We start from the raw sequence: 27,831 nt of genomic DNA, 5'->3' as shown, positions 1-27,831 counted from the left end.
ACCCAATAAATATTCCTGGGCCCCTCAACACTGGGTTGGTAAGCGCATGCCCCTTGGTGAGCTTCTTCAGCTTGCTGTTCTCCACTTTAATTTTCCACAATCAATACATAAACATCTTTCATATATACCTTCACTACGGCCTCTGTGAGGCAGAGCTGAGGTTCAGGGCCAGGTGAGGACTTATTTGTTGTTTCATTTCTAGAACCTAGCACAGGCTCTAGGCACACATGTTGTTGTTGTTAGCTGCCAATGAGTCGGCCCTTGCCTCATGGGAACCCCATGAACAGTGTAACAAAACCCTGCCCGGTCCTGTGCCATCCACATGAGTGGTTGTTGATCAGATCACTGTGATCCATAGGGTTTTCATGGGCTAATTTTTGGAAGTATATCTCCAGGCCTTTCTCTCTAGTCCATCTCAGTATGGAAGCTCTGCTGAAACCAGTTCAGCATCATAGCAACATGCAAGCCTCCCCTGACGGATGGGCGGTGGCTACACATGAGGTGCATTGGCCAGAATCAAACCCGGGTCTCCTGCGTGGAAGGTGAGAAGTCTAGCGCTGAGCTGTCACTACACCCCACCCTAGGTAGATACCTCAGTAAATATGTATGAAACAAATGAGTGAATGAGTGAATCAATCAGTCATTCAATCTATTTAATTCTAACGTGGTTATTGTACCAATGACAACAAAATGAACTCATCTTAATTAAAGCTTATTTATTGTACTGTTTAAAAAAATTTAGGACTTAACTTTCCAGTTAGTCTCGGTTTAAAATGTGCCTTTGGGTAACAGGCACATGAAAAGGTGTTCAATATTATTGGTCATTAGGGAAATGCAAATTAAATCCACAAAAAGATGACACTGTGTACACACTGGAATGGCTATAATCAAAAAGACAGATCATAACAAGTGTTGGCGAGGATGTGGGAAAATTGGAACCCTCATACATCGCTGGTGGGAATGTAAAATGGTGCAGCCAGTTTGGAGAACAATTTAGCCGTTTCTTAAAAAGTGAAGCTTACCACACCATTCTACAATTCCCCTCCTAAGAATGTCCTCAGGAGAAATAAAAACACGTGTTCACACAATGACTTGTGCAGAGTGCTTGTAGGAGCACTAGCCAAAAGGCTGAAACGATTCAAACGTCCGTCAGTGGTGAACGTGTGAACAAAATCTGGTACATCCATGCACTGGAATACTATTGGGCAATAGAAAGGAATAAAGTCCTCATACATGTAACAAGATGGACAACCTCAAAAATACTACACTAAGTGAACAAAGGCAGATGCTAAGGATTATGTGTTGTATCACTCCCTTTATAGGAAATATCCAAGAAAGAGACAGACAGTGGTTGCCTGGGGCTGGGGATCAGAGTGGAGATTGGTTCCAAATAGGGTAATGGAAACGTTCAAAAACTGGATTGTGGTGGTGGTTGCACAACTCTATAAGTTTACAAAAAGTATTGAATTGTACACTTTTAGTGAGTGCACTTAAAGGCATGTGAATCATTTACCAATAAAGTTGTTAGAAATGTGTCATTGGCCTAACTTTTTAATACCTAGCAAGAGTTAGTCAGCACATGGGCTTTCAACCTACAGGCTGAAGTGGGAAGCCTTCTGAGGGAGCCTCCAAAATGAATTCTCTTTGTTTCTGAATCTGATGTCTAAAGCTAACGAGGGACCCCAGGTTAACTGGGTCTTTACTGACCCCACTAAGGATAACCAAACTTTTTGAAACGACATGAAGAGAGCTCCCTTTCCCATTAATGAAGTGCAAAATCTCCATATGTATTTCAGCCTTTGAAAAGTGAAACCCAGGAAGGCAGGCTGCGGCAGAGAGGAGAGGTGTGGGCTTTAATGTTCCTTCTCCATTTTTCCTGTGAAATTGAGTAAGTACACCAAGCTTATCAGAGGGACCTGGGTCGCATTTGGCCACTGGTGGGCTGGGCTTGCACAGCCGTCTCACTCTCCCTGTCAACAAAGTGTGCATGAGAGCGAGTGCCTGGTCAGATAGGCCATGAGGTGAGGCGGGTCAGGGTTAAGGTGAAAAAGCTGGGTTTACTTGGTCACACATTATCATTTTACAACACCTCTCTCCTCTCTCAAGCATCCATAGCCAGATCCTGACAGACTTTGATATGCAGCCCGAATTATACCTGCCCTACTGAGCTCTGGCTTCTAACTGCAGGTGAGCCCCAATGCCTTCTAAAACTACCCAGAACCTGCAGCAGTCCTGCACCTCCCAGGAGGAAAGGTGGCTGCCTGGACTAGATGAATTCTGACTCCAGCAACCTCTCCTCCCTAGCCCCTCCCACCCTGTTTCCATCCTATTGCTGCCTCTTCTTCTGCCCAGAGGGCAATTCTGGGCATCTTCTCTCTGGAGCTACAGGGCTCTCAAGAAATCTGGTGTCCAGAAACAGTGTTTCACAAATATATATGTGTTTTCATAACAAAATTCATTAAAAAACTTGAGACTCCCCAAAACACATCCTAGGAACCTGGTGTGGGAAACACTACTCTGGTGGGGATGTCTTTTTGAACATCTACTAAGCTTCTGATTATCTCCAGAAGAAGCACTTGGGAGGAAAATGCTAAAATATTATTTTTGTCTGTAATAATAGAACTCCAGAGCTGAAAGGTATTTCTGAGATCAATTAATCCAGTTCTCTTATTTTACAGATGGGTAGACTGAGCTCAGGGAGGGAACGTGGTCCATCTAATAAGCTCTAATAACAAAGGGAGGGTCAGTAGGGGTTGCTCAGAACACGAAAAAATATGAAGAAAAATGAAGAAGTAGCATTATAGGTGGAGTTACTACCATGCTTGGGCCACCGAGTTGGCAGGATGTCCTAGTCCTCTGGCCACGCCCCAACTCCAGGATTCCCTCTGTGGGCTTGTTAGACATCCATCCCTTTAAATGCCCATTGTAACACCTGCAATCTGCTCCTGCTTCCTTATGGGGGTCAGTGTGCTATGTTACAGTGATTTAAAGCATGGGCTCTGAAGTCCGACAGATCTGAGTTCAAATTATACCCCTACTACATAGTGTCTGTGAGACTGGGCCTAGTTATTAAACCTTCTTTGTGACTCAAAAAAAAAAATTCCACTGGAGTCCATTACCTAGTATTTTTACTGTACAAAGGAATTTAGATAAATTTGCTGCTTAAAAAATGAGGGCAATTGTAAAAATGGCACAGAATTCTTTAAGGAATATTGACTGAATAACTAACCTCAGGGAGGATGTGCATCAATTTAGTTTGGTTGCGCTTTGGGAACACAGAAGCTTTAGTGTTGGGAGAGGCCTCCGAGGTCAGGTGGACTGAGTGTAAACAAGCCACGCTCTCTTCCATGAAATCTTTCAAATGTGATCATGCAGCCTTCTCTTCCAGCAAAGTGCAGCCTATTACTTTAGAAGGCAGCCCTTTCCACAGTGGGCTGGTTCTGTTTGAAAGGGATTCATAACACTGAGCTAAAATTGGTCTTGTTTTCCTTGGGCAAATTGCTTAGGCTTTATTTTTATCTGCTGCATCAGGCTGTTGTGAGGATACCCTGAGACATCAGATAAGAAAGTGCCTTGAAAGGTAGAAAGCCTATCTACTTTCGAGGTAGTCTTTTTCAAGGTAATAAGTATGTGAAATGTAGCCTTTCTTTTTTGATACAGTTATTCAACTGTCAAAGGGAATATCAAAGATGCTGTGTCTTGAATTCAGCTATGAATAGCTTGTGGCTATCACAGATTTTTGGTCTGGATAATTGTAGAGTTAGGTAAAATCATAGTTGGTTTGTATTAGTTTTCTATTGCTGTGTAATAAATTACCACAGACTTAAAACAGCACCCATTTATTATTTCACAGTTCTGGAGGTCTGGTGTCCAGGTGGGTTTTCTACTTAGGGTCTCACAAGGCCAAAATCAAGGTGCCAGCTGGGCTGGACTCCTCTGGAGGCTCTGGGGGCAGAATTCACTCCCACGATCATTTATGTTCTGGTAGATTTCAGTTCCTTGCAGTTGTGGGAGTGAAGTTCCCATTTCCTTATTGGGTATTGGTCAGGGGTTTTCTCAGCCCTTAAAGATGATTCTCTGATCCTTGCATATGGACCCCTCCACCTTCAAAGCCAGTAATAGCCTGCTGAATCCTTCTTGTTCTTCGAAACTCTCTGATTTCCTCTTCTGCCCTCATTTGGGAGAAAATTCCACTTCTGTGGTAAAGTGCTCAGCTACTAAATGAGTGGTTGGTGGTTCGAACCCACCCAGTGGTTCCTCAGGAGAAAGACCTGGCAATCTGCTGTCATGAAAATTATAGCCTAGAAAACGCTATGGGGCAGTTCTTCTTTGTCACGTGGAGTTTCTATGAGTCAAAAATTGGCTCGACGGCACATAACAGTATGATTACATTAGCCCACCCAAATAATCTCCCTTTTGCCATATACCAGAATATAATCATGGGCATAATATATCATCATATTCAGTTTTCATCCACACACAAAGGGGAGGGAGTTATATAAAGGAAAGGGCCATTGGGGGTCATTCTAAAAATTCTGCCTACTGTATGGTTCAACAACCACACCTGAGGAATGAACATGATTGCAACAATATGTACCTACAGGGAAGCCGCTAGTGGCAAGCCCAGGACTCAGCTCCCTGACGTTCAATACCTTTATCAATAACTTGAATTAAGAGATAATCGATTGGATACAAGATAGACCCCAAATCTTATTATGTTAACAATTAAAAATGATGAGCTATCCACAGGATCCTCTACTTCAAGCCAAGGTCAAGGAGCCCATCAGCGAAGCCTTAGTTGAAGGATTGGGCCCTGGGGGGTCATGGTAGATCCGTTCAACCTCTGAGATTCAGGAGGTTTCAGCACAAATAGATTTAACGGTGGACCTGACCACATAGCAGGATGCTGGTCTCTACCACCCCAGGGGTGCACAGAACCACGAGGGAGGGTCACCTTGATTACTTTTGAGTTCATGAAAGCGTCTGGAACTATGTGGGTGGGAAGGGGGAAAACTGATGGGCTAGACCCAATAAATTGAAATTTAAGAGGGATGACTGTGAAGTAATCTTCCAAGTACATGTATGCACACAGAATGGGAGAGATGTGGTTAGATGGTTGTTCACATGAAAAAGACCCAGAGCTTTTAACAGACTCCAAGCTGAACATGAGAGACAGGCTTGGTAGAAGCAGAATGCCCTTAGCACCAACCTAAATACAAATACATTCCTTTTGCAACATTTTAAAATTTAAATTTTGAGAATTTTCTGTCTTTAGCACTAATTCCCCCAATTCCTAGATCTACTCCTTACAGCATATGGTTATGAGACCCTTCGTCATCCAGTGCTCGTCTTTCTCTTTGCCTGCACGAGTGGTAAAATGTCTTTCCCAAAATGTGGCAAAAAGAACTGGGATCACTGTCCCACATACGACCTCTCTAACAAATATGGCGGCATGTCTAGTAACTAGACTTGAGTAGTTACAATAATGCTTCATGTTTTTTGTATGTTTCAAATATGGTTAAAAATTCTAGACGTGACCTAGAAAACCAAAGATAATCAATAGAAAAGTTCTTAGAATTTGTGATACAGGGCAGTCAACTGGTAGAACAGAAGCTAGATGTACAAAAATCATTTTTTCTTATATGCAGACTAGAAAAGGAGCCTTGGTAGTGCAGCAGTTAAGAGCTTGGCTGCTAACCAAAAGGTTGGCAGTTCAATTCCACCACCTGCTCCTTGGAAACCCTATGGGGGCAGTTCCACTTTGTCCTACAGGATCACTATGAGTCAGAACCAACTCAATGGCACCTAACAACAACAACAACATAACAAAAAGACAAAGAGGCCCATCAAACAACAGGCAAACAATATGAACAGACATTATACCAAAGAAGATATACCAAGGAGCACATGAAAAGATGCTCAACATCATTAATCATTAGGGAAATACAAATTAAAATAAAAACAAGAGACCACTTCACACCCACTAAAAAAAAAAAAAATCTGTTGCCATCCAGTCGATTCTGACTCATAGTGACCCTATAGGACAGAGCAGAACTGCCCCCACAGAGTTTCCAAGGAACGCCTGGTGGATTTGAACTGCCAGCCTTTTGGTTAGCAGCCATAACTCTTAACCATTACACCACCGGGGTTTCCTCACACCCACTAGAAAGGCTATAATAAATAAGAAAGTCAATAATGAGTGTTGCCAGGTGTGTGGAGAAGTGGGAACCCTCATACATTGCTGGTGGAAATGTAAAATATTACAGCCATTTTGGAAAATAGTTTGGCAGTTTTTCAAAAAGTTAAACATTAAAATACCATATCGCCTAGTGATTCCCCTCCTAGGTATCTACCCAGGAGAAGTGAAAACATATATCCACACAAAGACTTTCACGTGAATGTTCATAGCAGCATTATGGACAAACAATAGTCCCAAATGGGAAACAACCTAAATATACATCAAAATGTGGTATATCTATTATGATGATAGCTTCATGGATGAGAATCAGCATAAAGTCAATGTTCACAAGGTGGAGGTTAATCATATCCCTGCTTTCTCACTTCTCCATCATTTCTGACACCAGCCACTCATCATATGGCACTCCCTCTCCCTAACCCCAACCAGGTTAAGATGACATCATCCTTAGGTTCATTAATTTGCTGAAACAACTCACAGAACTCACAGAAGATGTTATACTTAAAACTGTAAGTTTTATTATAGTAAACAGATATAGATCAGGATCATCATAAGGAAGAGATACACAGGTGAAGTCTGGGAAGGTTCCCAGTGCACAGCTTGGTGTCTCAGAGAGGGCCTGTCACTCTCCCTTCACCAACCAGGAAGCTCTTGGAGCCTTAGTGCTCCTGGCTTTAATGCGCCAGTTTTGTGTGATAAGCTAAATCATGCCTCCTGAGGCTAGTTGATACAGCCTCAAGGTGAGTCTTTTCTGGTCTGGTCAAGCCTCAATTACCGACACAAACCCTTAAGTGTGGCCTGAATGTTCCAGACCAAGACAACCGAATTACTCCAAAGGTTTTTTTCTCCAGAGTCAAGGATAAAAGCCACCTCGCTTAGGGTAAAGCTAGGTCCTTTATCCCACATTTATAAAATAGAAAAATATTCAGAAATGAAAAGAATAGACTACTGATACATGCAGTATCATGGTTGAGTCTCAAAAATTTTGCATGCAGCGAAGGAAGCCAGATACAAGAGACCTTATGTTATATGATTCCATTTATATGAGATGTCTAGAACGGGGAATTTTATAAAGACAGAGAGTAGATTAGTGGTTGCCTGGGGCTGGGGTGGGAATGAGGATTGACTGTAGTTGGGCAGAAGGGATCTTATTGAGGGGGATGAAAATGTTCTAAAGCGGCTTTATGGTGGTGGTTGCCTCACTCAGAAAGTTACTAAAAATCATTGAATTGTACGTTTGAAATGAGTGAATTTTATGATATAAAATATACCTCAATAAAGTTATTTTAAGAAAAGATAGCATGAAAACAAAATCTTAAATAGCAACAAAAATAAAAAAGACCCAAGTGTATATTAAACTTATCTTTAAGTGGGCAGGGCCTTTCTAAGCAGAAAAGCAATAAAAGAATACCCCATTGAAAAATGGGCAATGACAACAACAAATAATTCACGGGAGAAGGAAAGTAAATAGCCAATAAACATATAAACATGTTCAAGCTTGTAAGTAATCAAAGGAATCCATATGCAAATGAAATACCACTTTGACTTATAAAATTAACAATACTTTTAATGATAATACTGCTGGTGATGTTAGAAGATGAACATTCCCATAAACTGCTAATGAAAATGAAAACAGTATTTCTCTCAAGAACAGTTTGAAAGCATGTATCATCTAGTTATCCTAATTCTTGGAATATGTCCCAGGGAAATAGTAATAAATATGGTACAAAACACACACACACACATAATTGAGTTATGGTGGCTTTATGTTTAACAGTAAAAAGCTTAGATATAATTTAAATATCCTATAACAGGTTATATGAAATAAATTCTGAGATACTTGCATATGGACTGAACCTGCAGTAGTCCCCAATAAATTAAGAGGTACTCAAAACTGATGCTTAGTTGATTACACCAGTACTTAACCCAGCACGGGGTGGAAAAGGAGAATTTGTATGTGAAGGTGTGGGAACAGGAAAGGGGGCAGTCACCCAAGGGGTGATGTGAATTGCTTTTGTTCAGCCTGGAAAAGCATTTCCATTTAGGTATTCAGCCTTAGAGCTCTGCCATACTCCTTTGACAATGGCTGAGCCATTGTAGCTACTTACAGATTCAAGTCCCATCCAGGCAGTGGGAAATTCCAGAGGAATAGGCATAATCATTTGGATGTACCGTAATACGGGTGTGCTTTTAATGAATGTGTGGAGGTTGTATGGATCAATTGTCCATTTGATTAATTCCCCTGGCAGGAGAGAATTAAATGCACTTAGGCTACACACCAGCAAAGGCCGAATGCTCTTTAAAATGCGATTTTCTTGTTGAGACCGATTTTTTTTCTGGGCAAAACATTTCTTGAGATAATAATGGAAGTCAATGAGAAAATGCAATTTGCCATATAAATATTCAACTACGTACTATTTTGTCGGAAAAACATCTAATGTGCAAAACAAGGTCAAGGTCTATATAGTATTCACCATTGTTTGCAGCAAATCTTCCTTTCAAGTTCTAATTTGCAGCATTTCACGGAAGAGGCGATAAACTCCTATTTTAGAAAGAATTCACTGTCAACACTTTACCATTTCCCTCTATCAGGCATTAAGCATTAGTCTACTAACCCACTGTTAAAAAAAACACTGCTAGAGACCTCTAAATCCAAAAAAAGATAATTATCTTCTTCGACTCCTAGGCAGGCGTGAAGACCCAAGAAGGAGAACAGTCTCATACATTTTATCAGTCAGAATGGTAATGTCTGAGATGGCAGCAGAAAGGAAATTTTCCAAATGGTACGGGGAACATGGGTACATATCTGGAGCCTTAGAAATCATCATAATCATTCAAAGAGCATTTGCTAAATTAAGTGTCAGGCACAGTGCTAGGCCCTGTGGGGGGAGAGCAATGAACTAGTCAAAGTCACTGTTAACCACGGAACATACAGGCTGGAGTGCGAGACAGACATTAATTAAATAGACCAAATATATAATGGTTTCATTATTCTGTATGAAACTATTAACTCATATTCCCAGGCAGGTGGAAAAACTCATTGGAAAATAGGATACCAGCACCAGTAGCTGTCGAATTGATGCTGACTCATGGTGACCCCATGTGTATCAGAGTAGAACTGTGCACCATAGGGTTTTCAATGGCTAATTTATCAGAGGTAGACTGCCAGGTCTTTCTTCTGAGGTGCCTCCAAGTGGACTTGTAATTCCAATCTTTCTGTTAGCAGTGGAGCGAGTTAACCGTTTGTACAACCCAGGGACTCCGAATCAGAATATTGTACCAGATTTCCACCCTGCTTATGGAAGATGTCTTGCTGAGAATTGTCCAGTGACAACGATACCCGAGAGGATACATTCTGATTGAAACTCGAAGTGGGAAAACTCCCCTCAACCCACACGGAATGAGCCCCTCTAACTGCTTGAGCCCAAGTACAGCCTAAAGACTCCGCAAGTCCCAGAGTTGCTGCTGCCTGTACTGAGCCAGCTTCAGAGAGACCACATCTCCCCCTGACCAGGCATAAATAAGCCAGGCAGGGAGGAGGCTGGGCTGCCCAGCCAAGAGCAAAAGACAGAGTAGCTGCTCCTTCCTCTTGGGAGTCAAGGCACAGAATCCTGATTAGACGCCTCCCCTGAGCTGACCTCGCCTTCTAGATTGTCTATTCTTACGATCTGGGTCTTCAATATTCAGCCATCATTCACTCATTCAACACATGTTAATTCAACATCTGCTAGGAACTGGTGACATAGCAACAAGCGAGACAAAGTCCTGATCTCAAGGAGCTTATACGCTAAAGGAGAATGCAGACTACAAGGAAGCAGGCATTTCAGAACGTAATAAATGTTAGAAAGGAGATAAACAGGGGGATGGATACGTTAGGGGCACCTGCATGTGGGAGAGGCAGAGAAGGCTGTCTTTTAGAACGGGGATCAGAGAAGGTGTCTCAGAACTGAGAGTAGAACTAAAGGACAAGAAGGTGCCAATGGAGCAAAGAGTCTGGAGAAAGACATTCCAGGCAGAGGAAACCACCTGGTCTTTCTAAGTTGAAAAGATCCAAGAACAAAATGGAGGGGAGCGTGGCTGGTGTGTAGAGAGTGACAGGCTGGCAGGAATAACATCTTATGAAGAGGTTAAGGTCGCTGGGTGGCGCAAATGGTTTGTGCTTGATTACTAACCTAAAGGCTGGTGGTTCAAACCCACCCAGCGGTGCCATGGAAAAAAGTTCTGGTGATCTGCTTCGGTAAAGATTATAGCCAAAAAAAAACTCTCCGAAGCTATTCTACTCGGTAACGCATAGGGCCAGCACGAGTCAGATTCAACTCGATGGCAATAGGTTTGGTCGTTTGTTTTTATGAGGAGTTTAGATTTTGATCCAAGCGCAGCGGGGAGCCACTGGAGACAGTGACATGACCTCTACAAGGTCCAACAAAACAGAGAGATGCAAAAGTAAATGGAGAGCACTTTGAGTGGGGCAGTGGAAACCCTGGTGGCATAGTGGTTAAGTGCTACGGCTGCTAACCAAAAGGTTGGCAGTTTGAACCTACCAGGTGCACCTTGGGAACTCTATGGGGCAGTTGTACTCTGTCCAATAGGGTTGATATGAGTCAGGATCGACTCACTGGCAACAGGTTTGGTTTGGTTTTGGATAAGTGGAAGAGATTTCCAGTCTGAACAGGAAAACGAATTACAGAAATGAAAAAAGTGAGGGGAAACGAACCATGAGGTCTTACTCTGTGGCTAATGTTGAGGCTTTCAATTACTTTGGATCTCCTGTGTCTCTACTTATCTTATGAGTACAGTGATTAAAATTTAACTAGTAGAATGTTACTTAAGAAACAGGATTGACCAGATTACAGGTGATATCACTTAAAATAGGCAGAGAGAAAATTAAGTAAAATAACACACTGATTCCATACGGACATTTTAAACTTCACAATTTGTTACTCATAGGTTATTTATTTAGGGTACACCAGTCATTTGGACATGCTGTTCTTTTTGGAGAAGAAAATACTTAGTGTTTAATGAAATTATAAGGAAAGGGTGTAAACTTTTGGCAGAATTTACAGAAATCTCAGCAGAATTGAAATAGCACTCTTCACTTGGACCATGGCTTTCTCTGTCCTCTCCCTTCTTTGCTCGCGCTCTGCTGTCAAATTAATCTTCACAATATACAGTCTTCGTCATCTTGCTCCTCTGATAAAATTTTTTAAAATTTATTTTGTTGTAGTTGTTGAGAATACACATAGCCAAATATACATCAATTCAACCGTTTTCTATGTGTACAATTCGGTGATATTGCTTACATTCTTCGAGTTGTGCAAGCATTTTCACCCTCCTTTTCTGAGTTATTCCTCTTCCATTAACATAAACTCACTGCCCCCTAAGGCACCTATCTAATCTTTTGAGTTGCTGTCATCAATTTGATCCTGTACAGACAGCTCTTGAAAGAGCAAAATGTTCAAGGCAGGCCTTTATTTACTAGTCAAGCTAAGCTATTGTTCGGTTTTAAAAAGACTTCATGGGTATTTTTGATTTAAGGTTTGAAGATTATCTCAGGACAATAGTTTCAGGGGTTCATCCAGTCTCCATGGCTCCAGAAAGTCTGGAGTCCGTGAGAATTTGAAATTCTGCTCTGTGTTTTCTCCCTTTTGATCGGGATCTTCTATAGATTCTTTGATCAAAATGTTCTGTAATAGCGCCATTCAGTTCTTCCGGTCTCATGGCAAAGGAGGCAGTTGTTCATGGAGGCAATAAGCCACACACTCCATTTCCTCCTCCTGTTCCCGACTCTCCTTCTTCCTCTGTTGCTCCAGGCAAATACGGACCAATTATTGTACCTCGAATGGCTGCTTTCAAGATTTTAAGACCCCAGGCACTACACAACAAACTAGGAGGTAGAAAAGACAAACTAAACATATTATTAGGCCAATTAACTGGGATGTTTCATGAAACCATAACCCTATGCCTCCAAGCCAAGGAAGCATATCCCAAGAGGTGTTTGGTTGTATACAAGCAGCCTCAACAGCTACTCTTTTTTGTTGCTGTTGTAAATATATCTATCACACAACTTCTGAAAATTCAACTTTTTATAGGTGTACAACTTATTGACAGCAATTACAATTGGCTGTGCAACTCTACCCTTAATCAATGTGATTTTTTCCATCGCCATTATAAATTTTTTAAAAATAGTTTATAATTACCTACTGGATAAAGAATAAAATATTCTTCAAATTCTACAGTTTGACTCTTATGCATCTTCCCAGTTTTATGGGCTACTACCTCTTCCAATGGGGCACTCGTGGTTCAGTGGTAAATTCTCGCCTTCCGTGAGGGAGACCTGGGTTCCATTTCCAGCCAGTGCAGCTCACGTTCAGCCACCCCTGGTCCATCAGTGGTGGATTGTGCATTACTATAATGCTGAACGGGTTTCAGTGGTGCTTCTAGACTCGGATAGAATAGGAAGAAAGGCCTGGTGATCTGCTTCCAAAAATCAGCCAGTGAAAACCCTACGGATCACAACGGTCCAATCTGCAGCTCATCATGGAGATGGTGCAGGACCGGGAAGAGTTTTGCTGTGTCAGGCATGGGGGTGCTATGAACTGGGCACCGGCTCAACGGCAGCTAACAACAACGACTTCTCCCAATGTCAAAAGAGTTTATGCTCCATCTTTCAGGAACATATCTTGAGTTGCCCACCTCCATGCCTCTGCCCACAGCAGCCCAGTTGCCAGGAATGCTTATCAGTAGTTCCTTAACTTTTGAGGATGCCAGACCACTTTAATGGATTCATTCGTGAACACTCGATAGAAAAAGTGACACACACATAGATTTCTGTACAACTGCATGGACACCTGATAGCTATCCTAAAATCTGCTAAAATCCTGCTGGGAGTCCACACATGCTCTGAGGTCCAGATCAGATACCGTCTCCTCCCTGAAGCTTCCCCAGTCCTTTTCCTCCCACTGTGAGCAGATGGTTCTTCTGTACTCCGAGGACTCACTGCTGATTCGCTTGCTTGGAAATTTGTAATATATGGGTTTGTATCCTATTTTATACTATGGTCTTACACTATTTAACTTTTTATCTATATGTGTCTTGCTTTACTCACTAGAATTGTAGCTTAAGGGGAGGAAGTGTTTCAGTCACTTTTCTATTCCCAGTGACTAGTTCAGTGTCTGGCATGAACTTATTCACAAATGAATTAATTTGAATGACTGAGAATATGTCTCCCTAAACCACTGTAAGCCCCTTAATGGTAGGAGCTATTTATATCTTTTTATAGATTTTCCAATGGATTAATCAATTGATCGATAAAAATAATAGTAGAGATCATTTACTGAGCATGTATTATGCGCTAAATGCTTTACAAGTATTACTGTCTTTAATCCTTACAAAAACCATGTAAAGTAGGAGTTAATACTTCCATTATACAGATGAGGAAACCAAGAATTATAGAGGTCAGTTTTTCATGGTCAAACAGCTGGTATGTGTTAGAGCTGTGGTCAAAACCCATGTGTGTGTGACTGCAAAACCCATACTCCTAACTGCTATAGGATACAATTCTAATATAGAACTACCCAGCAATTCCTTAAAAATCATGGCTTGTTGGTTTACTCTGGGGTGTGCTCCTTTGAGGGCCCTCCTTGGGAATATGCAGAAGAGCTCTGCCCTACAGTGTTTCAATTTAATTTTATATCTGCTCTTTCAAGACCCAGCCCTCCCCCTGCAGCTCAGTGGACAAATAGCAAATGACGGTGACCTTGACCCTGCATGGTCATTGGGTGGCCTGAACCAGAGAGCAGTGGGGTTCTCTGTCAGTGGCAGACACCAGCACTCACCTGTCGGTCAAAGGAGTGATCACCAGGCGAGGGGTATTTCCCAGGTACTCATAGGAGTATAGAAACTGGGCATCACAGATGTTGGCAAAGCAGTGTTTGGCCTCATCATCCCACCGATGGCGCAGCTGGGACAGCCAGAGGAAGGCCTGGGCATTGTCTACCTAAAGAGGAGTTCAGCGTATGTGAGTAAATCACACTGTTAAACAGGTAGCAGGTGGCCCCTTGACCACAGGATATTAGGGGCTTTGGATGACTTGGTTGTGGTCTGAAAGTCAAGGGTGTAACACATTCTGACCAGCACAGCACAGAAAGCGCGAACTGCTCTGATTGCACTGTTTCCCTGGAGATTTTAAAAGGTGGCAGCAGCCACCAAGATCCTCCCCAAGCTCTCCGGCTGGTGCTGTGTAGACTCTGGAGCCCCATGTTTTAGCTGTATGTGAGATTCTCCCTAACTCCAATATTCATGGTGTAGCTGCTCACAAAGGAAGACACCATTGGTGTTTGGAACCCACCTTCTGAGCAATCATCTTGGCCACCACGTCCCGGGCATGCACATCAATGGTGCATATGGTCATGATCTTCTGCCGGTCCCCCTTGGAGAGCTGGCCAATTAGCATAGTGATGAGGGTTTTGAGCTGGGCCACTTGCTTCTTGTAGTAGTCCTTCATGGAGTTCTCATAGCCTTCCTCTAGCCTGGAAAACGCAATGCCCACTTCCGTCGTCCACCAGATCTGAGTACAGGTCAGGGCCACCTGTGGCAAACAAGAGCCATTGGGTAGGTAACTGTCACCAGGGCTGTCTTCAGCCAGTCCACTCATCACTTGGCAAGGGCCCAGGATGCAATCATGTGGATGAAACGACCCCTTTCCTTCCTTCCCCCACCAGTATCTACTAAGTAAGAACTCTAAATCTTTGGAAATGTGAAGTGTTTCAAGTGGGGAAAGCAGTTTCTGCTCTTGGAAAATGTATAATTTGATTGAGAACAACTGGATTCTAAGAAATATCTTCACTGATCACTAGGTTTTTATTTCCCAGAGGCAGCATCTTTCCTGCGCTTGGGAGAATAACTGACTGAGTTACTTACTGAGCATCTCAATAAGACTCTCATAGTCTTTCCTCTGTTCCTTTGGTACCTCATGTGGTCCAAGTTATTCTAGTTCATTGAGTCAATGCTGATCATCTGTGGCACATATCAGCTTGTCCACAATACTTTTTGTACAGTTTTTTTCCTTAAAACTTATAACTTTAAAATGTCTGCTCTTGAAGCCAAGGTCAACATGGTCAAAATTCAACATGGTCAATACGATTTGTGTTTTTTGGAGATTAAAAATAAATAAATGGAAAAAAGTGATTCAAATAAATATTTCTTCTGTTTACTGGAGAACCTAACACAGAAAAACCCCACGATTTTGATTATTCATGGTGGAAATTTATATATGTTGCTCTTCTGTAGTACCATTTGCTTGGGAGATACTGCTTTTGGTGATATCTGTTGCAATATTAATAGGTAACAAATTTTCATGCCTCGAAATTCTGATATAGGTAAACAAGGAATCCTGATAGGAGCTATTCCTTTTGTGAAACAGAGAATCCTATTGTAGTTAAAAATACCGTTCTCTAACTTTTCCATTTTTACCTTTAAATGTATACATATTGCATCTTATTAAAGAAGTTCCTCTTGTATTGGTGGCCTTGTTTGAATGGCTTGATGAAATGTTCCAACTCCACATTAAAAAACAAAAACAAAAACCTCTTTCTCTGTGCAGTGCCGACCTATTTCTCTTCTCCTCCTCACAGCTACGTTTCTTGAAAGAGTTATCACACTCACTGTCAGCATCTTCCTACCTTAGGCTGACTCAACTCCTTGCAAGAGTGTCTTTCCTACCAATCTACTGACTCTCTTTCCATGAACATTCTTCAGCCTTTTTATTTTGTTTGACCTCTTAGAAGTACTTGGTATTTTCACCCTCTCACCTTCTATTAAGTTTCTCTTTTGGTTTCCATAACTATCGTTTCCTGGTTTTCCTTTTATCTGGAAAGGTATCATTTCTCATTCTGCTTGACTGGTTCCTCCTTGCCTACTCAGCCTTTGAATGATGAACAGGGTTTGTTCTACACCCTCATCTCACTCCACGTACTTTCCAAGGGCAAATCCGCTGTTATGGATTCAGTTACCATCAAATGTCCACACCCTCAAACGTGCCAACACTAGTGCAGAGGAAGGGAGGAGTAGTATACAGCAACCAGTGTCATTGAAAAAATTCTCATGAGGTCTCCCCTCTCTCCTAGTCCCCTCCCGACAACTCTGTAAAGAATTCAGATATACCTTAGAATGAAGTCAGACTCCATAACATTGTCTGTAAGAACTGGCTTCTACTTTCCTCCCCAGAATACATGTGCTGCCCCCTGCTTCTCACCCTGGTACTCCTACGTCAGTCACACTCACAGAGCTTGGCAGATACAAAGTAGGCTGGTTCAATGGTATTTGTTGAATTGAATTGGTTACATTTTTCTCCCTATTGTAGCTAATGAGGGTTAAAATGGACAATCCTTGATTCTTTAAAGTAAGGGTTCAATCAGGCCATGAATGACAAGTCCCCTCCTTGCTCTTGCTGACCACGTACAGATTACCGGGGGTCAAGCAAGCATCTTCTGACTGTGAAACAAACTGCAAGTCTGATGTCTAGGAGCCCCTGAGCGCTGAAGGAGGTCACTGAGGAAAAAAGCCTAGTAAAGGGTAGAAGTCCACAAAGGTCTCGGTTAGGAAAATACCTGAGCTGGGTAGTCAAAGAGCCACTGTTCCCGTGGTTTTTCTTCATAGGCAGTTACACCCTCTGTCATTTCATGCCTCACAGTGGCCTTCATGTGAGTAAGCACATGGTTCAGCCATGTTTCTACCTGAAAAAAGCATCTGGGTTAGACACTGGGTACCTAAGATTTGATCAATCCGATACTTTTTCTTCCATTCATCCCAAGAGATGCCCAGGCATGACTCTAGAAGGCACAGGGAGACATTTTGTTTGTGCAGTTGAGGATGGTAATAGGTGAGAACTGGTCTTAATGAACAACAGACTGATGTGCCCTCTTGGAAAACATAGGCCACAGTAGCAGGTCCGGGGGAGAGGCTACAGCCCAGAGTTCATACAAGGAAATCTAAATCTGGGTTGCTAGGTGTGAATAAGTCCATAGACTCACATGACCCTCTTGTTCATGCTGGTCATAGAGAGGTAAACTAATTTTCCAACTAAATACTTTATGAATCTACAAAAAGAATATATTCTGAATCAAACTCCAAGACCACTCTCATATAGCTGAGTATTTTCCGAGACTAGAATTACTTTCCAAGATACATGTGGATTACGGTGGAATCCTGTAAAAGATCTTTTCTCCAAGTATTAGTGTGAACTAGATGAGAACTCCAGGGGGCCATGCTTTGATGGATCATTTAGGACAATGAACACAAAAGGGCATATACTTCAGTGGTGATGCGGAAGGGTGGGCAAGAGGTTTGAGGCGAGAATAGTCCCATGAGCCATGGTCCTTGAATCGGACATGAGAGCTCTGGAGGTAGTAGATCTTAGAACAGTGTCCAAGGGGAAAGGCTGGAAGGAGGGTGGAGGTGATTCTGTGGGTATTTGTACAGAGAGGAGACATCTCAAGAAAGCAGTTGATTTCCAAGGACATTTTCTCCTGGGGAAGGTGTCCGTGTTCCAGATCCCCCTGTGGGGTGCTTGAGGGGCTGTCATGTTAAAGTCTCCTGGCACTGCTAATCACTTTCAAATCCTTTCCTTGTTGACTGGGGTAGTTGTCTATGTGCATTTTATGCCTCTCTGCACAGATCTTTGGTTAAGGAAGAGATATGAATGTTGACATGTATCCTTCCCAGAAGAGAAAAACCTGCAAAACAGCACACTGCACTACAGGTGGCCTCAAAGTTGCTTCAAGTTAAGGGAAGCTGGCAGTCCTGGGGCGGGCACTGTAGTTCTGGGCCAAGGTCAGTAGGGCCATGCCCAAGGTCAATACCGATACTGATACTGAAGGCAGACACTTGTAAGGAGGGCATAAAGAGCTTTCTCTGTACCTGCCCGCTGCAGTCACAAGGCTCACTGAAGGGCACGTACTCTTCTTCTTTGCTGTACATTCCCAGGCTTATTTTGGTTGGTTTCTTGCTGTCATCTAATTGGAATTGCATCTTGGCCATATTGTCGAAGAGTTTGGAAAGGTGGCGTTGAACCTATGAAGGAAGCCACGCAGAAGGATTGGGGGGAGTGTCTAGGAAGTTCTTCTAGGTGACTACCGTGGGACAATCATTCTAAAAGATGTAGTGGTGGATAAAAACATTTAGAAGGAAGTTGTGGGAATCGTGATGCAGATGTGAGGGCAGGAACCAACTGAACTTGACGCAAGTGGTCAAAGGAAATAAAACTCATGGGCATCATGCATTAGCAACAAATGAATAAAGTCACGACAGTTTGGTGAATTTCTGCTTGATCTAATACAAATAGGATCAGATTGGAAGAACATGATGGCTAACTCATAAACCCTTTTCCTAAGAAAACAGTACTGCACAATAAGACATAAGAATACTAACACACTCAAATTTGGAAGGTCAAGGGCAGCGGTGATGGTGGCCAATGGGATAAGTGCCCCAGTCACTGGAACATCTTCGATGTGGTGGACCAACATAAGAAGGGTCCAAAGCAAGGGTCACGCCAAGCAGAAATCCAGCATGTGGCTGGGCTTCCCCCGTCACACTGGTACCCTGGGCATTAGTGTTAGCAGGAAGGCTAAACCCATTGCCACTGAGTGATTCCGGCTCTAAGTGACCCTATAGGACAGAGTAGGACTCCCCCTTAGGGTTTCCACTGCTGAGAGTCTTTACAGAAGCAGATTGTCACATCTTTCTCCAGTGGAGTGACTGGTGGGTTCAAATCGTAGACCTTTTGGTTAGCAGTTGAGTGCTTAACCACAGCACCATCAAGGCTCCTAGCAGGGATGCTGGACAGAACCAATTGTGCTCCTTGCAAAGGCTTAGCCCCTTCCACCCTTGCCATCCTCAAAGTTTCTCCAATTCCATGTTAGTAATACCACGAGGGCACCCTGAGCATCGGTAGTGGTGAAAATGAACAAAGGCCTGAGGTTTGGGATGATGGCCACAAACGTTTGAAATACGCACATTGCCAGAGAAAGTAGGCATAAAGGGGAACCTGAAATTCCCTTCTGATGGGAGCTCCTCAGTCCTTCTGGGACCTTCCACAAGCACTTGCCCAGCTTACCTGCAGCGGAGCTGTGCCATTGGAAAGGATGTCTAACAGATCTGAAGAGGAGAGAAAGTAAAACCTAGGGAAGGCAAGCCGCTTGGTATCTAGGTACTCTGCCAGGGCCTTCTCACACAGGCACAATCTGAGGGTAGAGAACACAGAATTTCCTCCCTAAGTATGCCTTGACCCGTAGGCACATACACATTACGCAAAGGCAAATACATGCAATATAGACAGAAATCAGCACAAGAAGCACTTAGGGAGGTTTGAGAACATACACAATGACACATTTACATTCGCATAGCAGTTACTGGTTGCTGACGAATCGATTCTGACTTATGGCAACCCCATTTGTGTCAGGGTAGAACTGTGCTCTAAAAGGTTTTCAAAGGCTCTGATTTTTTGGAAGTAGATCACCAGGGCTTTCTTCCAAGGTGCCTCTGGGTAGACCCAAACCATCAACCTTTTGGTTAGCAGCAGAGTGCTTACCAGTTTGCTTCACCCAGAGACTCCTATATATTAGCATAAACACCTCTAATAATACCCACATACCCTATATACCCAAACACACAAGGAACACTGTCTTCACTTACTCACTCAGGCAGTTAAATAAAGTCAGAGACAGAAAGGGAAAAAGGAAATATTGTCCCCTTCAGTGCAAAGGGCAGGAAGTCCACTGTCACCTGCTCTGAATATCTTCCAGTTTTTCATAAAGCCCTGATTTGTTGGTAGCTTCCACGACATTTGGAGTTTTCTGAGCATCATAAGCTAGTTCTTTAAAATCAATGTCGATGCCTTCAAATCTTTTAGAATCCTGCAAATAAAAGTGTGAAAAAAATTAAATACCATTCCCTCAATTCCAGGAGGCTCCCCTGATGTAGCCAGTGACATGCCAGTCAGAAGCAGAAACCTCTTCCTGGGTTCCCTGATACAGAGATTAGCCAAGGAGATGAAAAGACCCTTAACCAGAAACAGCAGTTCTCAAAGTTTTTGGCTTCGGAAACCCTTACCCTTAACCAGAAACAGCAGTTCTCAAAGTTTTTGGCTTCGGAAACCCTTTACACTTTCAAAAATTATTGAGAACCCCAATATAGATATATCTATATTTTCTATATCAGAAGTTAAAATTGAGAAATTTAAAAGTATATATTTATTTGTTAATTCGTTAAAAAACTTACAATGATAAACCCATTATGTAGTAACGTAAATAACATATTTTATCTAAAAAAACTATATTTTCCAAAATAAAATAATTTAGTGAGAAAAGTGGAATTTTTTTTCACAAATTTTTGCAAAGCTCTTTAATGTCTGACTTAATAGAAGCTAATAGAGTCTCATATCTGTTTATGCATTCTATTGTGATATCACATATCATGTATCCTCCGGAAAACTCCACTGTACGCTCATGAAGTACTGAGAATAAAAAAGCAAATAACGTTCTAGAATTATTATTAAGGCTGTTTTGACTTTGTGGATCACCTGAAAAGGTTTCAGGGACTCCCAGGTGTCCCTGACCACACTTTGAGAACTGCTGGCATAAAACACATGATTCCTAAGTCAGGTAGACAGCAGATCCAATGCTCCTTAATGGGCTTATGCAAAAGTTTATGCAACCAAAATAAGCTTTTCCTTAGGAAATGTGCTACTATGATGCCAAAATTAATTAGGAGTCACTGCTTCCCGCTACCACACACAAACACATTCACAGTGTTCTCCTGATTGAGAGAATAAATATGCGAAGTGCTTTGGCTGAAGACCTGGCACCTGGGAAAAGCTTATGGCATTATTATTACATAATAACAATGATAATTGTACTTGCTATGAACACTGTTTAATTATGTCCCAGAGTAGGTGCTACTATTAGTCCCAGTTTACAGACGAGGAAATCAAGGCACCAGGAGGTTAAGCAGCTTGCCCAAGGGCCCACAGCTGCAAGTGGAAGAGTCAGGACTGAAGCCCGGAGTAGTCCTGCTCCTACCTTCTGCCCTACACCACTTCTCTACCAAGAAGATTCACAAACAAGATGACAGGTAAATAAGTTACAGTTCCTCAGTGCAGTCCTTGCTCCAATTAAAAATGAAAAAGGATCAAGGCTACAGAATACAGGAAATATCTGACACGAGTGCTCAAGTGCAAAAAGCTGAACAGAAAATTATAAGAACACTATGAGAGCTATAATGTAAAAATAGGTACACACATGAACAAAAGTTGGGAAATATTCATAACTAATGACAATAGTGACTACTGGGCCATACGATTATTACTGATTTTATTATGTTCTGAAATTGTCTCTATTATATTGTTACTACAAAGACAATGTATTTACATATTTTACACCTAAACCTGTGGCACTGGTTAGAAGTTAATGATACCAATACGTTATTATGTTTAATTGAAAGTTCCCAAAAGTCTCCTTTACCATCTCTACAAAAGTCTCTACCTACGTCCTCTTCAATCACGGCATTTAAGATGAATACAATCTGGTTTACTCAATTTGACTTAACTACAAACACTGTAACAGAATTGTTCTCTGCTCTTTTTCATGCAAACATACAGCCTTTACTCTATACACTATTGCATTAAATATGCTTTTGTGGGATGAGCTAGCAATAATAATGCTTTGATGGAATGTACTTCAAGTTCTAAACAATGCCTGGTACACATGTGACATTTTGGAGTCAAATGTATTTGTAAGCTAATAACTTGCTGTACTGCAGGGATACAGAGGAAATCTCAAAAAAATAAAATGAATGAACGGATTGGAGGCCACTCTGAGAGAGGAGGAAGTTAATGGCACATTAATTAAGATAAATTAGAAGGCACAATCAAACACAGGGAAGGTAATAAGGAGAAGAATGCATATTTTAGAGAAATTCATCCTTTAGTACTTACTTGAGGACTACTTAGCATGCTGCTAAAGGAAATCTAGCAGTGTGCTGCTCAGCAGGAACTTGAATTTGCCTGGAAACAATGCTCACTATCAATCAATACCTGCATCTTAATTATCTGCAGAGCATCTCATCTCATCTCAAACTGCAGCAGCTAATATTTTTGATCTCCTTTCTATGTACACATTAAACAAACAAACAAACAATTTCCTTTGGGAGCAACTCTTGTCCATTGGCATAACATAGCTCATAAAGATAATGTTCTACATCCTAGTTTGATGAGTAGTGTCTGGGGTCTTAAAAAAGCTTTTGAGTGGCCATCTAAAACATAGCTGTTGGTCTCTACGCATGTGGAGTGAAAGAAAAAGAAGGAAATCAAAGACTCAGAGAAGAAACTAGTCTACAGGACTAAGAATCTACACAAACCATGGCCTCACCCATTTGAGACCAGAAGAACTAGATGATGCCTGGCTACTATTACCAACCGTTTCGTCCAGGGACACAATAGATGGACCCGATTAGAATGGGAAAAAAATGTAGAACAAAACTCAAATTCCTAAAACAGGCCAGACTTATTGAAACGGTAGAGCCTAGAGGAACCCCTGAGAATATCGTCCTGGGATACTCTTTACACTTGGAACTCAAACCACTCCCAGAGGTCTCCTATCAGCCAAAAGACAGAGCGGTTCATAAAATAAACCTCACCTGTTAGTACTGTGAAGAATCACCTAAATGAGATCTAATGGTCAACATTTACCCTAGACCAAAGATGAAAAGGTAAGGGGGCACAGGGAAGCTAGATTAATGGAAACAGAACAATCAGAATGGAAATAATGAGAATGCTGACACATTGTAGAAAGTGTAACCAATGTCACTGAATAATATGTATAGAAATTGTTAATAAGAATCTGATTTGTGAGGTAAATTTTCTCTAAAATCACAATAAAATATTTAAAAACAAGCAAACAAAAAATCAGTTTCTCCTTTCTTTTTCCTGTGTGCCTGGGCACAAACTGACTGGTGTGTATTTCACCGTCTCTCTTTCCTGGCCTGACGTTTGGTGGCTTGCAATGTCAATGTCAAAGTTTGTTGGAGATGCCTGGGAGTAAAGCCAAGGAAGAGAAGGAGAAAAGGCTTAGAGAGTGCAGGAAGTGGGTGATCTGCCCTTGACCTGGGTAAGAGAACAGAGACAGCAAGATGTCCTTAGTAGGTACCTGGGGTAGCTGAGCCCGAATGTCTTCAGACCCAATGAATATACTCTCTAGGTGAGACCATGTGCGCTGCACCTCAAACCAGATTGAGATGACAGCGTCAGCTGTGGAGAGCTTCTTCTGCCAGCCTGACACTTCCTCCAGAAAGAAAGCAATGTACTTGGACATCATGAGGTTTTGAAGTTGGGCTTGGTTGTCCTCCAGAATCTCAATGAGGTCCTCGTCAGACCGCCACAGGGGGACATGGGTCCGCAGGTGGGGCTCACACTGGAATTCCATGCCAGCCCAGGTGGTCTGCAGTTCCTTCAAGGTCTTCTCCATGCCCATCTCTTTTACAGCTCTGTCCACAATGCCCCGGACCTCATCCTCGAAGTTGTGCAGTTGGAGCTGCAGGAGCTGAGCCAGGGTAGTGTCCTTGTCCATGGTGAAGCTCACACCAGTAGCCTGCATCAGCTGCCTCCAGTGCCGCTCCCGGATGGCTGTGTTCTGCAGTTCAGCCACTGCCCTCAGTGAGGTCAAGGTGTTTAACACAGTGTTTTCCAGGCCTATGAATATGTCCCAGGCCCTGACCTCCTTGTCAAGGTTCCGGATATGCCTGGCAAAATGTTTGCACTCCAGTTCCATGGCCTCCACATTGATGTCCCCCCACTTGGCGGTCTCCCAGGCATGGATGCTGGAGTTCACTATTTCAATCATATCCCAGAGCTCCTTCAGTTGACAGGCCTCCCTCCGGCACTGCCTCAGCTGCTTGTAGTCAGGAACGGTGACTTCAAACAAGCCAGCGGACTCAAAGATGGATGCCATGGTGGATTCCATCTGTTGGATTTCTATGTGCTTGGCATCCAGCGTTTGATGAGGATTAATGCTATCAAACCTGGAAAAGACAACATGTTCCCTTTGTAAGTAAAGAGCATAGGGGCATATTTACAAGAAGAACCAGCTCAAATCTTTAAATACTTCATATTCCAGGAAAGAGCAGTGACTTTCTCCAAGGTCTTTAATCCCGGAAAGAAAAGGTATTGAGGGTAGGTTGGAATGAGGTGAGCACAACGGATTAGAGGAGAGTCAATTCAAGAGGACCATCATGCTTGGACCCTTTCTGCCATCTGAAAAGATAATAATACTCCTCTCATTCCCCACCCCCCCACAGGTGGAAGGGGGGAAAACCCTTTACTCAAGCTTCCTTAGGGTCTCCACTTTATTTAGCTGTTGGCTTCCATAGACTACTTTACACCAAAGAGCACCATCATATTATTGCAGGAGCTGTACAGATAAAGACCTTGCTGCGTGGAAGGCAGCCTTTAAGTAAGAGAGCTAGTGCTTCAAAGTCTAATCCTGACCTGTTCTGGCATTGCTCTCCCTAGGGCAGTGTCCTTCAGCTTTGCCTACATATTAGAGTCACCTGGAAGCTTTTCAAGCTCTCCATGCCCAGGCTACTCCCTAGACCAATTAAATCATAATTTTTGGGGACCCAGGAAACAGTATTTTCAAAGCTCCCCAGGCAAGTCCAGTGTGCAGCCACTGTTAAGACCACTGTTAGGGGTCACGAAGATTGAGTGCAGACCCCCTACCCAGGGCCCCCATACAGTCACTTTCTATCATTTTTTGCCTCATCAGGCTCTGCATCTTCTTAAGTTCCTCATCCAAGCTGTCCCTGATCTCCCACCTTCCATTAACCTTTATCCTTCTCTGGCCTGCTTCCTTCTGCATCCTGGGGGCAGCCTCTTGTCTGCACTTAACTCCTAAAAGCACTCTATCTAGCTTTACAATTTTCGTTAATGTCTTCATCCTCTTCTCTCTAATGTTTAGGGCACACATCCATTTGAAGGCTGCTACTTGGACAGCCAGTAGAACAAACACACTGGTCTTAGAAGAAATACAATATTCCTTAGCAGTGAGGATGGCAAGACTTCAGCTGGCTTACTTTGGACACATCATCAGGAAAGACCAATCTCTTGAAAAGGACATCATGGTTGGTAAAGTGGAGGGTTGGTGAAGGCAAGGGAGACCTTCAGTGAGATGGACTGGCACAGTGGCCAAAACAATGGACTCAAACGTACCAACAATCATGAAGATGGCACAGGACCAGCCAATGTTTAGTTCTGTTATACACAGGGTCACCATGAGTTGGCACTGACTCAAAGACAACTAATGACAACAACTGGTCCCCACCAGCATTAACCTACTTTACAGTGCTGCCCATCAAGACAGACACTTCTGGCATAGTTGCATAAGAACGAACATTCAGAGGCACCTGCATGGTCAGGAAACTTTCTTCAGTCAGGAATACCCATTACTCAAGTGTTTAAGGAGCCTCTCATTTTCCTCCCCTAGTCTCCTCTCCCCAGCACCAAGCTCTGACTGTCTTATCCTTGTGGGGGAGGAACTGGGGCGGGGGCTGGATTTGGGGGAGACTCTGGTTTAAGGCAGAATAGCATGCTCTTCTAAAACCAGAACAGGGTTTCTGGGACTCAATATCAAGGGGGAAGATTGAAAGAAAATGCGTAATTAAGAGAATTGGCCATTTCCTCCTATCCAAAGTGTATGTGTGTGTGTCTGTGTGCATACGAATTCCTTTTCTTGAACTTCCCCTTCTTTTCCTTGTCTTCAGAAATATTTGACTTGACAAACAGAAATTAATCCCAATTAAAGTTACTTACCTGAACTGCTTACCAGTAAGCCTAATTACCATGCAACACAATAATAGTTATGCATACCATTAAATTAGTGTCAGATTAGCTTTGATGCTTGTTATGTCTGATGCAGACATGGAACGATATTTCTGCTTGTTCCAGCTACAGAGATTTTGACTCACGTACTAGGGCTGTAGAGGCACATCTCAAGAGAATGGGACTGAACATCAGTTGCAACTATGCTTACTGTTCTTCAGGAACCAAATACTTCAGAAAGGAACAGAAGGTTGGAGCTCTCAGAGTTGAAAAGGGGCCTATGTCTATACAGGCGAGACGCTCTCTCCCCTATGAGGAACAGTGGAAAAAGGCACTGGATGTAAAGAAATATTTTCCATACTCACGGCAAGTGGCCCTGCAGAAAAAATTGCCAAGGAGAAATGGTCCTCCTTACACTTGATTACCAAAGACTAATTGTGTGTGCGTGTGTGTGTGTGTGTGTGTGTTGGGGGGAGGTCTCCTTTTTATCATAACTAGAGTGAACTCAGTACAAAATCTGTAAAATTTAGACAAATTCTGAAAGCCCGCATTCTGTTTAATTTATTAATGGGCTATAACTCAGGAACAACTTATTAAGTAAGATATGAGCTAGTAGAGTATTTGCAGTGTACACAAAAGATAATAAATGATCTTGCTAACCATTCTTTCTTCAGCACCTATGAACATCCCTAAATCAATGTTGGTTCCTCAAATATTTGTAAGAGGTGGTCATTTATCAAGCCCGCTCCAAACTTCATCTACCCTGTGGCATAATTTTTGTTTATAGTTTAAATCTGTGTAATCATTTCCTTAGCTGAGCACACACAAAAGTTAATTTAGCCTAAGTAGTGATAGAAACCTCTAGGTATGAGGGAAGGTAACCCTCTTACCATTGAAAAACTCCAGTGCAAATTGTCAGGATATCCACAGACCTGATTAATGGGTCTAATAAACTTGAAGCAGTTCTCCAAACCCTGGGGGAATAATACAGTATAAGAATAAGAAAATAATAGGAGGGAAAAGGGTGTACCAAGTCTTTGGAATTGAAATAATAAAGTGAAAGTGTTTCAGTTTAAAAGAGAAATGCCTGGTGTCTGGATGAATAAAACTATAATTAAGAGAAATGAAAATATGGTGCTCATATGTGTGATCTTGGAAAAATGATTGGTTCAGATTTGACCTAGATATGGACATAGACAGGAATAAGTGACTTAAATCAATTCTCTGGAAGCTAGGCATTGGTAAATGTTAACCTCAGTGCCATACCTGTACATACACCTCTATCTGATGCTCTACAGGTATCATAAAACTCAATGTGTCTAATACTGTACTTGTGGTCCCTCACAAACACAGTCCTTCCCATTGTTTGGTACCCATCTCAGGGAACAGTTGAGCAGTATCAACTTCCACCTACTTGTCTACTTCGCTAAAGATGGGGAATTATCCTAGACTCCTCCTCCTTCATAGGGATATTGGTGGTTCGGTGGTAGAGTTCATGCCTACCGTGAGGGAGACTCAGGTTCGATTCCCAGTCAATGCACCTCATACATGGCTACCACCCGTCTGACAGTGGAGACTTGTGTTGCTATGATGCTGAAAAGGTTTTAGCAGAGCTTCCAGACTAGGAAGAAAGGTCTGATGATCCACTTCCAAAAATCAGCCAGCAAAAACTCTCTGAATCACAATGGTCCAATCCATAGCCTATCATGCGGATGGTGCAGGACCGGGCAATGTTTCCTTCCACTGTGCATGGGGTCGCCATGAGTCAGGA

At 42.4% G+C, this 27,831-nt stretch overlaps 1 protein-coding gene across 1 annotated transcript in view; it reads right to left on the bottom strand.

The window, feature by feature from the left end:
- DNAH9 (dynein axonemal heavy chain 9) overlaps positions 1 to 27,831 on the bottom strand; it is a 486,803-nt gene that overhangs the window by 334,748 nt on the left and 124,224 nt on the right. The window contains exons 20-26 of the mRNA XM_064271783.1: positions 23,395 to 24,265; positions 19,976 to 20,106; positions 19,308 to 19,434; positions 18,113 to 18,265; positions 16,804 to 16,929; positions 14,544 to 14,783; positions 14,032 to 14,192 (exon numbers count right to left, since the gene is read on the bottom strand). Coding sequence (XP_064127853.1) covers positions 14,032 to 14,192; positions 14,544 to 14,783; positions 16,804 to 16,929; positions 18,113 to 18,265; positions 19,308 to 19,434; positions 19,976 to 20,106; positions 23,395 to 24,265 — 1,809 coding nt within the window. The remainder of the gene's footprint in view (positions 1 to 14,031; positions 14,193 to 14,543; positions 14,784 to 16,803; positions 16,930 to 18,112; positions 18,266 to 19,307; positions 19,435 to 19,975; positions 20,107 to 23,394; positions 24,266 to 27,831) is intronic.

The sequence above is a fragment of the Loxodonta africana genome, chromosome 18, assembly GCF_030014295.1.
Source record: "Loxodonta africana isolate mLoxAfr1 chromosome 18, mLoxAfr1.hap2, whole genome shotgun sequence".
Classification (NCBI taxonomy): Eukaryota; Metazoa; Chordata; class Mammalia; order Proboscidea; family Elephantidae; genus Loxodonta; species Loxodonta africana.
The sequence above is the reverse complement of the archived record's forward strand: the minus strand, read 5'-3'. Positions and strand labels throughout refer to the sequence as shown.